This window comes from Etheostoma cragini, chromosome 15, assembly GCF_013103735.1.
Source record: "Etheostoma cragini isolate CJK2018 chromosome 15, CSU_Ecrag_1.0, whole genome shotgun sequence".
Taxonomy (NCBI): domain Eukaryota; kingdom Metazoa; phylum Chordata; class Actinopteri; order Perciformes; family Percidae; genus Etheostoma; species Etheostoma cragini.
In genome coordinates, this window is record NC_048421.1 from 16714565 (window position 1) to 16728991 (window position 14427).

Sequence of the window (14427 nt, forward strand, 5' to 3'; positions counted from 1 at the left end):
GGAGTGTCATGGTCTGGGCTGCGTGAGTGCAGCTGGCACTGGGGAGCTACAGTTCATTGAGGGAACCATGAATGCTGCTGACACCCGTGACAAACTGAAGTAGATGACAAACCCCTTCCTTCAGTGACTGGGCCACATGGCAACATGTGATCCCACAATGACCCCAAACACACCTTCAAGATGACCCATGCCTTGCTAAAGAAGCTGAGGGTAAATGTGATGGACTGGCCAAGCATGTCTCCAGACCTAAACCCCTATGAGCATCTGTGGAGCAACCTCAAACGGAAGATGGAGGAGCGCAAGGTCTTTGACATCCACCAGCTCCGTGATGTCATCATGGAGGAGTGGACAGGGATCTCAGCGGCAAACCTGTGAAGCTCTGGTGAACTCCATGCCACTTAATTCAATTTAATTTTTATTTATGTAGCGCTAAATCATAACAACAGTTATCTCATTGCGTTTTTCATTAAAGAGCAGGTCTAGACCGTACTCTGTGATGTTATTTACAGAACCCAACAATTCCCACCAAGAGCAAGCAGTAGGCAACAGAGGGAAGGATGCACAAGGGGGTTAAGGCAATGCTGGAAAACAATCGTGGCCACACAAAATATCAACACTTTGGGTCCAATTTGGACATTTTCACTCCCTTTTGTTGCCAGCAGTTTAGACATTAATGGCTGTGTGAGTTTTTTTGTGGGGACAGCACATGTACACTGATATACAAGCTCCACACTCACTACTTTACATTTTAGAAAAGTGTCCTTTCTTCAGTGTTGTTCCATGAAAAGATATAATGAAATATTTGCAAACATGTGAGGGATGTACTCACTTCTGTGAGATACTGGAAATGGCTTAAGCTCTTTAATTAGTAAACCAGGGGTGGACCTTGTTAGTGTAATAGAAAATGTCAACGCTTAGTTTTGGGTTTGGGGTTGAAGTTAATATATTGGGTTTCACTATGTCAAAGGAGGGTCGGTGTGTGTATGTGTGAGTGTGAGTGAGAGAGCGAGAGAGTGATAAAGATTAAGTGACTTCACAATGATAGAAAGATGAGAAATTACGTCACTTCACCTCTTCAAGGAGTAGATTAGAGCTTGTTATATAACTACACAGGTTAATTAAAGGTTTAAAGAGGTTCTTCAGCAACATTGCATGTCCTAAAAGTTAAAGGACTTGCAAGTGACGGATTAAAAAAGTTGATGCAGCAGAGACTTTAAGTCCCTTCAATGGGTCAAACTTTCAATACACTGGATTCTACATTTCCCATAATGCAACTCAATAGTGTATTTCGATGGGCCTTCCTGACTGACTTCAGATTTCACTAAGAACTAAGCATGACTACTTCTTTGCAATTCATGACGGAATAGATGTAGTGCTTCTTTTATTAAATTAATACTGGTATTAGTACTAAAACAAGTGGGGTATTAGGGGCTAGGAGATGAATCCAAGCCATGTGAGGTTCTTACAATATCTGTAAAACATGAGAGAAATGTAGAACCGTCTTATATATTAACTGCATTTTCCTCAGTAGACCTCCAGTATATCATTTAGCTTGAATTAAGCAAACTTTTTGGTTGAAAACAGAGTCCACTCTTCTTGACATAGTCAAGAATAAATGCTATTGAAGCATTCTGTTACCCCTGACAGTTTGTCAGCTGTCTCATCAGATCTAAGGATAAACTGTACCTTCAGCCCCGAACGCCGCATCTCAGCAATGCATCACTTTGGTCAGGTGCTTATGTGACCTGGGGATGCTTTTCAACCCTTTTAATGATCACTGCAATTTTCAGAAAAATGTAGGAGACAACATGTGTCTGAATCTGCTTTTGACTGATCTACGTACAATCACAAGGTGCACTGTCCTGACATTTTTATCTTGATTTAATCTAACAAAAGATCACATAGAACCTTCACTGTCTTTACCCTTAATCTGGCCTTCTTCAGTTTTTCAGCCCCTGAAATGTCACAGGAGACACCTCCCACTTCCACGTTCATTTGAAACTCTCACTTCCTCCATGTCGATTTGTAATGTACGTTAACAAACAGTCTCCTCTAAGTCCTCATTCTGGTGGCAGGGTGTTTGGTGCTCTGCCGGAACCCCTTGAGCTGAATCACCCCCACACAACTTCCAGGTAGGCCTGAAACATCTATCTGCAGTTTTTCACACAGAGTGTTTACACCTTAAAACATCTGGGAAGATATCAGTTTATTATCTATAATAGGTACATTTATTATATGATAGGTAATTAACAAGTAGAGATAACAGAATGTAATTCAATTGAAAGTAGCGTCTCTGATCCTCATGTTCCTCATGGCTTGAGTTCTCCTGTTTCAAGTAAGTCAATTGTTTCCTTTGTACCAGGCAATGTTTTCCATTACAACAGACACAGACAGCAGCAGAGAGAGATTATTGACATGCATTTAGGTTCCTGATAAAATTACGGCTCACTCCATAAAGGATTATTAAATTAAGTGCAGAGCTGCCAGAGAGGTCTTGTGATGCACATGCAGCAAAGCTGTTGTACTCCTTTGAGTCTGAGTTTAGGCGCGGCTGCAGATTTCAGGAAGTAAAATCTACTAATGGAGGTAAAGCAAAACCTATCTAGTGTATTTCATTGATAGGATTGTTGCTAAATAGTACAGGGTTTGTTTATTTCAGCTAGTTTTGATTGAACTTGTGCATGATTTGAGGCTTAACACATATCTGTTTTGGATGCATTCATTGGATGTTATTTAACTTGTGACGTGCTAAAATATGTATTTGCAATTACATAATACCTGTGGGGAAATCAATGATCGCATAACTGTGTGAACGACAAATTTTGAAAAAAAAAAGAATGGTTGGTAGTTTTGCTGCTCACTCTGAAGGATGTGGTTTTAACTGCCACTTTGGGGAGCTCATCAACTTTCTCAGTCATACAGCACATGCAGTTCAACTGATGGCAAATAGTATTGTTTTCTTCATACTGCTGTCTTGTACAATTGTCTTGAGCATGCACAATTATTTAAGTAACACACAGAATCCCAAATTAAAGAGAGATAAGGGGACAGAGTAGCAGTCACAGACAGACTAGAGGAAGCAGTTGTGAAAGCTTTTGCTTCCTCTTTTTTTGTAGCTTTCCTCTGTTGTGTCCTTCATCTGTTTCGTCAGCTTTGTGTCAGGTTATCATTTCCACTTTAACTCCGCACGCATAAACTGAAAGGAAATTACAACAAGTACCTTTTTGTGACACGGTTAATCGTATATGAATTCAAATGATGACATTTGGTGTGCTTTTAAAATGCACGGTTATAGATCTCTTTCCACTGTTTTACTACAGGCTTCCTGCACAGAAAATTCTGCCTTTCTCTTTATTCCGAGCATTAACTCATAATGACTTTCTTTCTTTCCAGTTCACCATGTCCAGAAAGGTTGTGAGGTCCAGTAAGTTCCGTCACGTCTTTGGCCAGGCTGTCAAAGCTGACCAATGCTACGATGACATCCGAATCTCCCAGATGACGTGGGACAGCAACTTCTGCTCTGTTAACCCAAAGTTTGTGGCCATGATTGTGGACGCCAGTGGCGGCGGAGCCTTCATGGTGTTGCCCCTGAGCAAGGTGGGTCACAGGAAACACCCTGGTTGTACTGGCACAAAGATTATCTGCTCCATTCTAAAACTCTACGGCTCTTTGTGTCCTCACAATACCATTTTTGGATGTGTTGATCTTTTCAAATGCAAGTTGGTGTAATATTTTTTTGAATCAACGCCATGCTTATGGTGCCATGGCAGAGCTTATGGACCTCTGCTAGTCACCATAACACATTCAGCTGAATAAGGAAGTTTGATGCTGATTTTGAGTCTTTCTACACGTCACTCTTGTTGCTGTTGAGAAGTTTTCACCATATTAGGAGTTCGTTGTCAGTTCAGTCAGGGCAGGATGTGGCTTCAACCCAGTTATTCTGCAGTCGCTCATGCAGTACGTTAGGTGGCTTGAAACCTCTTTATTGAATTTCATGTGCCTAAAAAGGTGGCAAATTGCAAACCTTATAGCCTTGTTTATGGTCATCTGAACATCTAAATTTGTCAAAGTATGTGAGCATAACAAAGCTTTGCGTTGGATAACCTACATGTTCCCCTAGGCTTGGGTATTTTTACTATATACATAGGGTATCTGCACATCTTGAAATGTCTTAAAAAGCATTGAATTTGGTTTCCTCAACAACAACAAAATCTTATTTTTATTTACAAAAGTTAAAATCTTAAATATTCTCTCTTGCCTGCTGTAGGCACTAATATTTGGTATATAATATCATTGGCAAATCCATTCATACATTGGATTCCACTCAACCAGAACAGGTCATGTTAATTCTCATCTCAATGAACAACTATATCCGTAGGAAATATTGTTAAATACTGCTGGAAAATACTGAAAAAATGTAATAATCATAAATCATTCTTGGCCAAATTATTCCTACAGATTTTCCACCATACTTTCATACTTTGGCCAGATGATTGTGAAAAAGGTTTTTAATTTGCTGTCTATGTGAATAGTTTCAATTCAAATCTGTGATTACTGCAGAATCCACATTATTCATGGTCTAACCTCTCATAGTATACAATCCTCAAAGGGAAAAGATTTGTTAAGGGACCAGCGGGCGTGAAATTGCAGAGAAATGTACTGCAGAGACATGGAAACCCTGTTTTGAAATGAATATTGGTGCTATTGTGTTTATCTCATCTCATTTTTTTTATACTAACAAATCAGTTAGTTAATACACAATTACAGAAACCTAGTGGAGCCAGATGATACAGAATGATAGAAAAAGTGCTCAAAAAATGTCTTTTCAGAATATTTTAGATAAAACCTTAAATTAATTGTCATGATGTTTTCATGTTCCCCGGGCTTATTCCTGTTATCCATCCCTAAAGTTGGCACTGAACTGGGTAAAAGGGCATTTAAATAGGCTAAGATTTGCAAACTTGCCTGAACCATCATCAGTTGGTCTCCTAGAAGCTTTTAAAGCCTTTTTGAATGACATGGCAGGCACATCTGGCCGTAAATGTCTTTTACTGATTGTTCTGTTTGATCCCTGATGTGGCGAACACTGCTGAATATCTTGATGCTTTATGATCCTTTCATTTATTGTGTATTTTTATTGTGAATAATTACATGTTTTATGTCTGAAACTCTGTGCGGCAACCTCTTGCCAAGGACACTCTTAAGAATCTCGTAAAAGAGATTCTTAATCTCATTGAGTATTGTCCTGGTTAAATAAAGGTTAAATAAAAACTAAATAAAATGATGCCCTGGGTGAGGCATGGTGTTTTGAGGGAGGGCTGCCCAGATTGGGTCATGGAAGGAGAAATTGAGGAACCATGGGATTTCATCTCCTTGGCCCTGATCCCCACATTAGGAGATTAGGACATTAGGAGAAATTGGAGGCATAGCTGTGTCAGCTGATTATCATCTTCGTCCTCCTACATTGACTAAATCATTGCATTTATTTCTCCGTCATAGTTGCGTATAACCTCTCAGTCCCCTGTCTTCATCTGACACTTTCCCCACTTGGGATGAGATTTTGAGATTGTATTCACCACCCGTCTTTATGTTTCTGTCTCTGCAGACAGGACGTATCGACATGTCCTACCCAACTGTGTGCGGCCACACAGGACCGGTCCTGGACATCGACTTTTGTCCTCACAATGACAACATCATTGCCAGTGGCTCCGAGGACTGCAGTGTCATGGTAGGCATTTCTGTATTGTAACAACATCTTTCAGTTCGATCTTTCAAGCATTTCAGTTTCCACTAAAGCATGACTATGCTATCTTTTAATGTGTGTGAAGGCAGAGTCTAAATTGTTTCCTTTGTGTAAAGATTTGGGAGATCCCGGACGGTGGGCTGACCACGCCACTCACAAATCCTGTTGTCAAGCTGGACGGCCACTCCAAACGTGTTGGCATCCTGAGCTGGCACCCAACCGCCCATAATGTACTGATGAGTGCAGGTACTACACCATTATAAACCTGCTGAAACCACAGGAGCGCCTTCCACCTGAGCTGCCTTGACATGATCTGACATAGAGCTCTTAGCTTCTAGATTTGAGGAACTGGGGTGGTATAACGTAACAGATGTTTCGTTCAATGAAACTAACACCTTCGATGAACAGGAAGTTATTTTAGGCTCCACCCACTTTTTTCCCTCTGAACTCTTTTGTTGACACTTTAGTTCATAGCATTACCCTCCCCTCAGTTTGTCTGTGTTACAGTGTAAAGACAGCAAACCCTTGCTGAATAATACTACCAACGACTGAGAGCTACTAGGCAATGTGGTTGATACTGCTAATATCAGGTGCTTGGGTAGCTCACCTGGTAGAGCGTGCGCCCAGACATAGAGGTTTGCTCCTTGACGCTGCGGCCCTTTGCTAGATGTCTTTCTCCCTCTCTCAGCTTTCATGTCTTCAGCTGTCCTTTAAAGATGAAGGCCTTAAGAAATTGATTTGATAGTAATAATAAATAAAGAATAATTTAATTATCAAGCAGCTCTAACTACTGCTAATGTACAGAACAAAGCTTTGATTTATGGATGTTCCAGATTTTAAGACTGGGATAACGATGCTAAATTGCTGACATTTCCATTCGATTAAAAGATAATTAAAAAAAGGTGCAGGGTTCTTTATGTGGTGCTCTCTTTTCTTTTCTGTGTAGCCATAGCAGCAATCATCTGCTGTTTTGTATTCCAAGCACAGTAGTAATATCGCACGTGTATCAGAGAATATTTTCTAGGAAGGAACAAAGAAGCTTTGACTGTTCATGAAAGTCAATGTGAATACTTTTATTAAGTTGGTATAGAGTTTGAATCAGGCATGCCAAAACGTGCATGTTTTTAATGAGAAAAAAAGCTGACTACTACTGTATTACTTACCTGGAATGAATTAGATTCATACCCACGGTGAAGCCTTTTTTCATATTCTACTTATGCCACTGTTTTGTCCATGCAGGCTGTGATAACGTGGTGATTCTGTGGAATGTGGCTCGTGGGGAGGCGGTAGTGAAGATTGACAGCGTTCACCCTGACGTCATCTACAGCGCCGTCTGGAACCAGGACGGCTCCCAGATTCTCACCTCTTGCAAGGACAAGACCATGCGGCTGCTGGACCCACGCAAGGGCACCGTCATCACCGTAGGTTTCCCTGTAACTCGGTACTGCAGCTTTACCGAACATGTCTTCAATTACATTTCTCTGCAAACATCTGGAGTGACATCTAACTCACAGGCTAGAATGATTCAGATTCAGTTTTCCTTCTGGATTAATCTGCCAGGTGTTTCCTTGACTAATCCAATCTAAAGTTCAGAAAACTATGAAAAATCACACAATTTCCCAGACCACAAGGTGACATCTTCAAATTGCCTTTTTCTCTTACCAACGCCCACAGATATTCAGTTTAATACAATATAAGATAAAAAGGCAACACTTTCTCACACTATGCTACAGATGTTTGGCATTAATGCTTGAAGAATGGCTTAAATGATTAATTGATCATTAAATTGAATGCAGATACAATTTTGACCAATAAACTAATTGCTTCCATGACTAATTATTGAATGAAATGACAGTTGTATTTTCTATCATTTGTGAGTGTTTTCTTTAAGTAACACCGCTAGGATATAATAATCAATGAAGATTGTCTTCATTGCTGTTTTTCTTCTAAATGCAGCAGTTTGTTGAATTTTAGTGCAGAACTTCAGGAATTTGACATTCAGTGTCTATTTACAGTCCAAAATGTAACCTTTTTAATCAGCATCATTATCTAATTTATAATTAAAAAATCTCTTCATTTATTTTTTACTGTTATTTTTTGCTCTAGACATAAGACAATTTTTTTTTGTTTTTTTTATAGTAGTAAAACTAGTAAATGTAATAAATAAGTAAAATAGTAAATGTAATAATATTTCCTTGTTTTTACCACTCATATTGAGTAATTCCGTTTTTATCCAGAACGTAGCTCTGAACAGTGAATTGGATTCAGTAAACATCTCTCTGTAACACCTCCACCCTGCTCTGCTCTGCCCCACACCCTTACAGGAGAAGGAGAAGCCTCATGAGGGCTCCAGGCCTGTCAGGGCTGTGTTTGTCTCCGGTGGGAAGATCCTCACTACCGGCTTCAGTCGCATGAGTGAGAGACAGGTGGCGCTCTGGGACCCAGTAAGTGTCAACAACCAGCATGTTCAAGTTCTTTTGTCTCAGTCTCTGCTGTCTCTAGAGCTCAGAATGGTTTTCACTTTACTAAGATTCATGTCATTTGACTAAATTTGACTGACAGTGGCCAGGAAACATGAGCAATAAATTACATTTGATGTGATTGGTGCCCAGGAATGTCATCACATTTTTCCAACTGGGTCTTGCCCACTTTAAACCATTAAGAGGAGCACAGACAAAACCAAAATAAAGAAAAAAAAACTCTTTTATGACATTTTTATTAACAATATTTTAGTAAGATTTTTACACACATACAAAAATGGCCGTGTGAAAGGCCCATTCACATAAAGAAAATCGAATACACAAAAGTGATTAGGTTAGGGTATAAATGGAGAAGAAAAAGATGCAGCAGTAGTGATGTAATTCACTTTCATATTCTAAGAAAGGGTTTCATATTTTGATAAAAATGTTTTGTTCTTAATATAAAACAGATTGAACTTGGGCATAGAGGTTATTATACGTACTAAGAAAACAGTTGTTTAGGGCCTTCAATGAAGATGTGTTTAAAGAGCTGTTATTTGGATAATAATTAGTGTCTGATATGGATTTAATACAAAACGTATTTAATCATCTTGTTAAGAATTTTTAAAATTGCATAATTTTAGCAGATAAACGTGAGTTCAGCCTTTTAGTATCAAACTCTGTGTAATACATCCTTCTGTACAGTGACCTTCAAACACCCAAGTGACATAACAATAAGAAAAACACATTTAGGGGGATTTTTAAATTTCAGACATCATTCGAAAAAATCTTGACAGTTAGACTTGGTAGGCTGTTTTGTGGTAATTTTTAAAAACATTTGTAATCTGTTATTAGGGAGTTATTGAATGTATTTACAACACTGCTGTTTCACAACTTACAGCTTAAAGCATTATGGGTGGTATTGCTCTGCACATAAATCTTGATTAAGTCCTTGGCTTACCTGTTTTCTGTCCTGCTCGAGCAGTGTTTTTCATACAAGATGTTGTATGATGTCATTGGATTGAATCATTGGATATGATCCAACGTATAATTCTTTTTATCTGACTTTCTTCTAACAGAAGAACTTTGGAGAGCCGTTGACCCTCCAGGAACTGGACACCAGTAGCGGCGTCCTTCTGCCATTTTTTGACCCAGACACTTGCATCGTCTACCTCTGTGGCAAGGTTAGATATAGATGTTGTTGTTGTTGTTGTCGTCTTTCTGTGTCTGTCTCGCCCACACGGACACATGCAGCTGACACTCACATCTTCTTCACAGGGGGACAGCAGTATCCGTTACTTTGAGGTGACAGATGAAGCTCCTTATGTCCACTACCTGTCCATGTACGGCAGCAAGGAGAGCCAGAAGGGGATGGGATACATGCCCAAGAGAGGCCTGGAGGTCAACAAATGTGAAATTGCCAGGTAAAGACATTCATGTCTTAAGAAATCCAAAGGTAGCTCAGCGATTTTAGCTATGCAAGTCTTTTTTGTGTTTAAATGTATCTACTTCCTCCAAAAGAAACTTATTATCTTTATCTAAACTGACACAACAACCTAACATGTGAACCAATATTTCTACCTACAGGTTCTACAAACTCCATGAGAGGAAATGTGAGCCCATAGTCATGACAGTGCCACGCAAGGTACAGATCTAGGCTATATACTTTTATCAGTCAACATAAGTTAATTTTTGCATTTCTGTCTTGAACTCACTCGAAACTTCTCTGCCTGTGCAGTCTGATCTGTTCCAGGAGGATCTGTACCCAGACACCGTCGGCCCCGAGCCTTCAGTCGAAGCTGATGAGTGGTTTCAAGGAAAAGAAGGCCAGCCTATTATGATCTCTCTAAAGGACGGGTTTGTGGCAACCACCAAAACCAAGGAGTTCAAAGTTCACAAGACTCTTCTGAAGACCACGGCTGCTTCTGCTGGAAACCAACAGGACAGCAGTAAGGTGAGACAGTTAAAGCTAGATATTTTATTACATATAGGGCTCAAAAGTTGCAGTGGTGGAATGTAACTAAGTACATTCACTCAAATACTGTTTCACTTGTACTTCACTGAAGTATTGCCGTTGCATGCTCCTTTTGTAGTTCTACTTCCACATGAAGGTGTCACTAATAAAGTAATGCAATGATCAGTAATAATAATTAAATTACAAAATATGTAATAATCTAAAACTCATGTATAATGGAATAGTTTTGATGCTTTAAGTAGTTTTACTGATAAGGATTCTGTACTTTTAAAGTCTTTTGTAATATTTTGGATCCAGGGTGTTTACTCTTGCCAAAGTATTTTTTTACACTTATTGGATACTACATGTAACCATTTTTGTGGCTCCAGAAAATCTACCTAGAATTTTGTTATTTGCTTGGAACAAAATGTATTCACCAATTCTGGGATATATGTGTAGTCAAACATTCTCACATCATCACTCCATCTGTGTCTGTCTGTCTCTCAGGAGGTTCAGTCCTTGAGAAAGGAGGTGAAGGACCTGAAAGCAGCGATAGAGGAGCTGACCAACCGTGTGAACGAGCTGGAGAGCAAGCATTAAACTAGAGAAGTTTGATAAACAAGAACAATAAATCAAAGGCAAAAGTCAAGAGCGAAACAGTAGGTGGGAAGAAGACAGTGAGAGAAGAGTGGTCTGTTGTAAATCTGATTGTAGTGAGACAAAGGGAGAGATTGAAACCTACAGCTGTAAGGAATCTTCCTTTTTCTTTGAAGCTTGAATTTGTTTATTTGGTTTGTCTGATCAATTTTTAAAATTCCTATTTTAATATATGCTTTTAGTTTGAAATAAAATCCTCTGTATTTTCAAAATACTGTTTGTGGCTTTTTTGTGTGAAATGAAATACACATGAAACACACATTTGAATTACATTACAGTTTAATTATTTATACTCATCATCATACAACTTGAGAAACAAAACAAAACGGGAAAACTTTATGTAAAATGAAATGTCGTGGACGTTTAAGAACATATCATCAAAGGAACAAGTTCCCACGGATGCTCCCTGAGGTGACAAGAGAGAAAACAGGCGATATAGACAGTAGTAAATCTAAACTAATGGTAAATATGAGGCAATAGTGGTGTCTACAAAAAGGCCAAATGGGAAGAAATACATCATAGTTGATATTGTACTGTATATGTCAAAGCAGCAACCCAAATAAACAGTTTTAATTCTAACATCAAAAAATGTGCGTAATCAACAAGTATACTGTATATTTGTTTTCCATTACTTTAAAACAGTGTATGCATAACCCAGCACCAAACACTAAAACAGTTTTAAAATTTGAAACGTCTGATTAAAATGAAAAAACTGGGAGACAGTTGTCAGAATTGAGTATTTACAGAGATTTTTTTTTTACGTTTTTCCTAAAACAACCGCTGGTGTCATCTACTTTGTTTCTTCCCAGTCTTTTACCAACTTAACCCGTAGCCCCTTATTTCCCCCCTAACACCAATTCCCTTCATAAAGCCACTACACATAGTTTTTATTGGCGGCGGGGGCGGAGCTATTGCTGTAATACTTGGCAGTTCCACCGGAGCTGCCAGATTTGGGCCTGCTGAAGCAGCAGATCAGACCTCCAGACAGAAGGAGCAGCACGCCGGCCCCCCAGCCCACAAAGATACACGCTCCCAGCTCCATCTTGTTGGCAGCATCCACCAGGGGGTTGTTGAAGTTTGTCACAGTACTGTTAGCGGACCAGCTGACGGCGATGATTACCAGGAGGCCGGCCAGCAACATGCCCACCCCGGCCACCAAGCTGATCTTGGGCTTGGCATCTTCGTTCTCGATGCAGGTGGTGAAGTCGGCCCCACAGAATAGGATCAGGAGGCTGAGGCAGGAGAACATGCAGCTGATGATGGTCATGGCACGGGCGGCCTGCAGGTCAGAGGGCAACACCAGCAGGGAGTCGTAGTTCTTGCATTGCTGCTGGCCGGTACTCTGCACCACACAGCTGGTCCACAGGCCCTCCTGTCTGCTCTACTCACACACACAAACACACACACACACACACACACACACACACACACACACATACACTCAGTTATCTAACACTTTTACAGATTTTGGTTTTTTTCACAAAACATATGATGAGCTCATTAAAGATGATGCACTGTTACAGATTAAAATAAACCTGAAAACAAAGCACTTCATCGCTTCAGCAATTAAAGTTAAGGTTAAAGTCTTATAAACTAACAGTGTCAGAAATCATCTTATATTTATAGTAGATGTTCCGTCATGTATGTCCTTGTATTAACAGACCTGTCTCAGTGTTTTAGGGTTGTGTTTTTATTGTACATTTTAGTGATGGAGTTCAAGATATACTTCCGAAAGTCAGAAGAATACACTGTATGTTGGGCTTTTAATTTTGATTTTGATTCATAACAGAAGCTTTTCATTACCTGTGCAGTCACGATGTTGGCTCCCGTGAAGGAGGACACTTTCCAGAGTGGGACAGCGCAGCATACAATGACCCCGATTAGGCCAAAGACGCAGAGGGCCACACAAACAATCTGAACTCCAACAGATCCCATTCTGAAAAAAGAACAGGAAGGAGTGACAAATCCGATGCATGAGGGTGATAATTACAGCCGTTCACTAGTTTTCAATACTTCATTTTATTTTACCTTCAACTCAATCTTCATCTCAATCTTAATCATGTTAATCTTTATGTTTTTGTAACTTGACTTTTCTCTTAACAACTTTGCATCCCAAACCATCTGATGAGGGGCGAGGTCTTTTTTTTTGTCTCTCTCAAGATCTTAAATTTCTGCCTTTTCTTCTACTTACATGCTAAAAAAATTGTTTACTTTAATTTCATTGTTAATATGATTGACTTTAAAATCTACTTTTCCCAGTACTGTTACGTAGGTTCTGTGCTGATAAAAATCTTCCTGTTTTCCTCCTTTGGGTAGAGAGGAGGAGTTGTTCAATCTCCTTAACTGATCCAACATGTAAGGACAATTTATGTGTTGATCAGCGGGTGTTTTGTGATCACATAGCTGAACGCATATTCAGACAAACACCCATTCTCTCTGACAGGCCTTCACAGGATTACGTTGCCTAAGGCTACATTTGAACACATTCGTGTCCCAACAAGCCCTGGCTTCCTGGACCTCCACCCAGCATACATGCAGGTGCTACAACTCAACTAAATATCTAAATAAATGATACACATTCTTATATTCTCTCTAGACAAACGGTTATTTTGTATATACAGTATAAGTTTAAACATCTTTTTGTGCGAGGAAGCTCTTCCCTTTGTTCTCCTTCCATACAGACAATTTGAATTATTGTTCACCAACACCCAGAAGAGCACATTTTGTCTCAAAAGGTCTCAACATTTGACAATTAAACCTTCCTTCTCTATAAATCTAATGAAATAAAAAAGGAGAGTCAATAACCCAGTGAGGGTTGGACAGCGTAACTCTGGCTGGATTAGACCAGGACAAAAAACAACAAAAAACATCAGACTTGAAAGCATATGTGACCCAACCCAGATCACACACTTTGGAGCAGATTGAACACTAAAATAAATCTAATTTGGGTCAGTGGATTTAAAAATTGATGTTTTTTCTCTATTAAACTAACAATGCCTTAAAATTAGAATCCTACTGTGTTACACTTCATTTGTTAAGTGACAACGGTTTTGTTAAGTGACACAAACATGCTGCTGAGCTTTTCATTCCTTTTTTAACCCTCTTACAGCTGTTCATTTGCACTTTTCATGATTTTTGAGGCGCCTATAAAAAGGTGATCTACTAATTCCTAATCCTTTGATCCTCTGTCATTTCAAGCTTTTTTAGAATCATATCTCTTTTTAAAGCTCCAAGTACACATCTGAATAAAAAATGGTTAAAAAAGATGCCTACCCTTTAATCTGTGTCCTCTGAACTTGATGGGAAAATTGAAAAGTTAGTGTTTCTTTGGATTCTTCCTTTCTTCCTGTCTGCTCGTTGCTTTGAAGATGCTGTTTTCTGATGTACAAGTGTTGTGCAGAGACCTTCTCATAAAGTGGGGTATTTGTAGAGGAATGTAAGGTGTGGGCTGGGGTTGTGCTTGAACAGGAGGAGGGAAGGACCTCAAAACCAGACTGGACTTGTTCTCTACGTATGTTTCCCTCTCTTTTTCCACCTTAGACCTGCTGTGGTGCTCCAAGGAGTTCTCACCTAAGTCATCATTGTCGATAAACCTCAGGTTCTTTTTAAAAAGA

General features: G+C 39.4%; 2 protein-coding genes across 3 annotated transcripts; one reads left to right on the forward strand and one right to left on the reverse strand.

Annotated features, from left to right (window-relative positions):
- The first annotated feature begins 1996 nt into the window (after positions 1 to 1996).
- On the forward strand, positions 1997 to 11025 carry coro1a (coronin, actin binding protein, 1A). Of its 2 annotated transcripts, none has more exons than XM_034893434.1 (11): positions 1997 to 2132; positions 3394 to 3597; positions 5606 to 5728; positions 5860 to 5989; positions 6983 to 7164; positions 8068 to 8187; positions 9282 to 9386; positions 9481 to 9626; positions 9790 to 9847; positions 9941 to 10156; positions 10664 to 11025. In XM_034893434.1, exons 2-11 carry the CDS (start codon positions 3400 to 3402, stop codon positions 10754 to 10756), a joined length of 1371 nt encoding a protein of 456 aa, XP_034749325.1. In that variant the 5' UTR covers positions 1997 to 2132; positions 3394 to 3399; the 3' UTR covers positions 10757 to 11025. The 2 variants fall into 2 exon arrangements, with proteins under 2 accessions (XP_034749325.1, XP_034749326.1); XM_034893435.1 differs by lacking the exon at positions 1997 to 2132 and adding an exon at positions 3194 to 3216.
- A 537-nt stretch (positions 11026 to 11562) lies between these two features.
- cldni (claudin i) lies at positions 11563 to 14261 on the reverse strand. Its single transcript, XM_034893465.1, has 3 exons — positions 14087 to 14261; positions 12617 to 12749; positions 11563 to 12194 (listed from the first exon to the last, which is right to left on the reverse strand). Exons 2-3 carry the CDS (start codon positions 12746 to 12748, stop codon positions 11688 to 11690), a joined length of 639 nt encoding a protein of 212 aa, XP_034749356.1. The 5' UTR covers position 12749; positions 14087 to 14261; the 3' UTR covers positions 11563 to 11687.
- Positions 14262 to 14427: the final 166 nt, after the last annotated feature.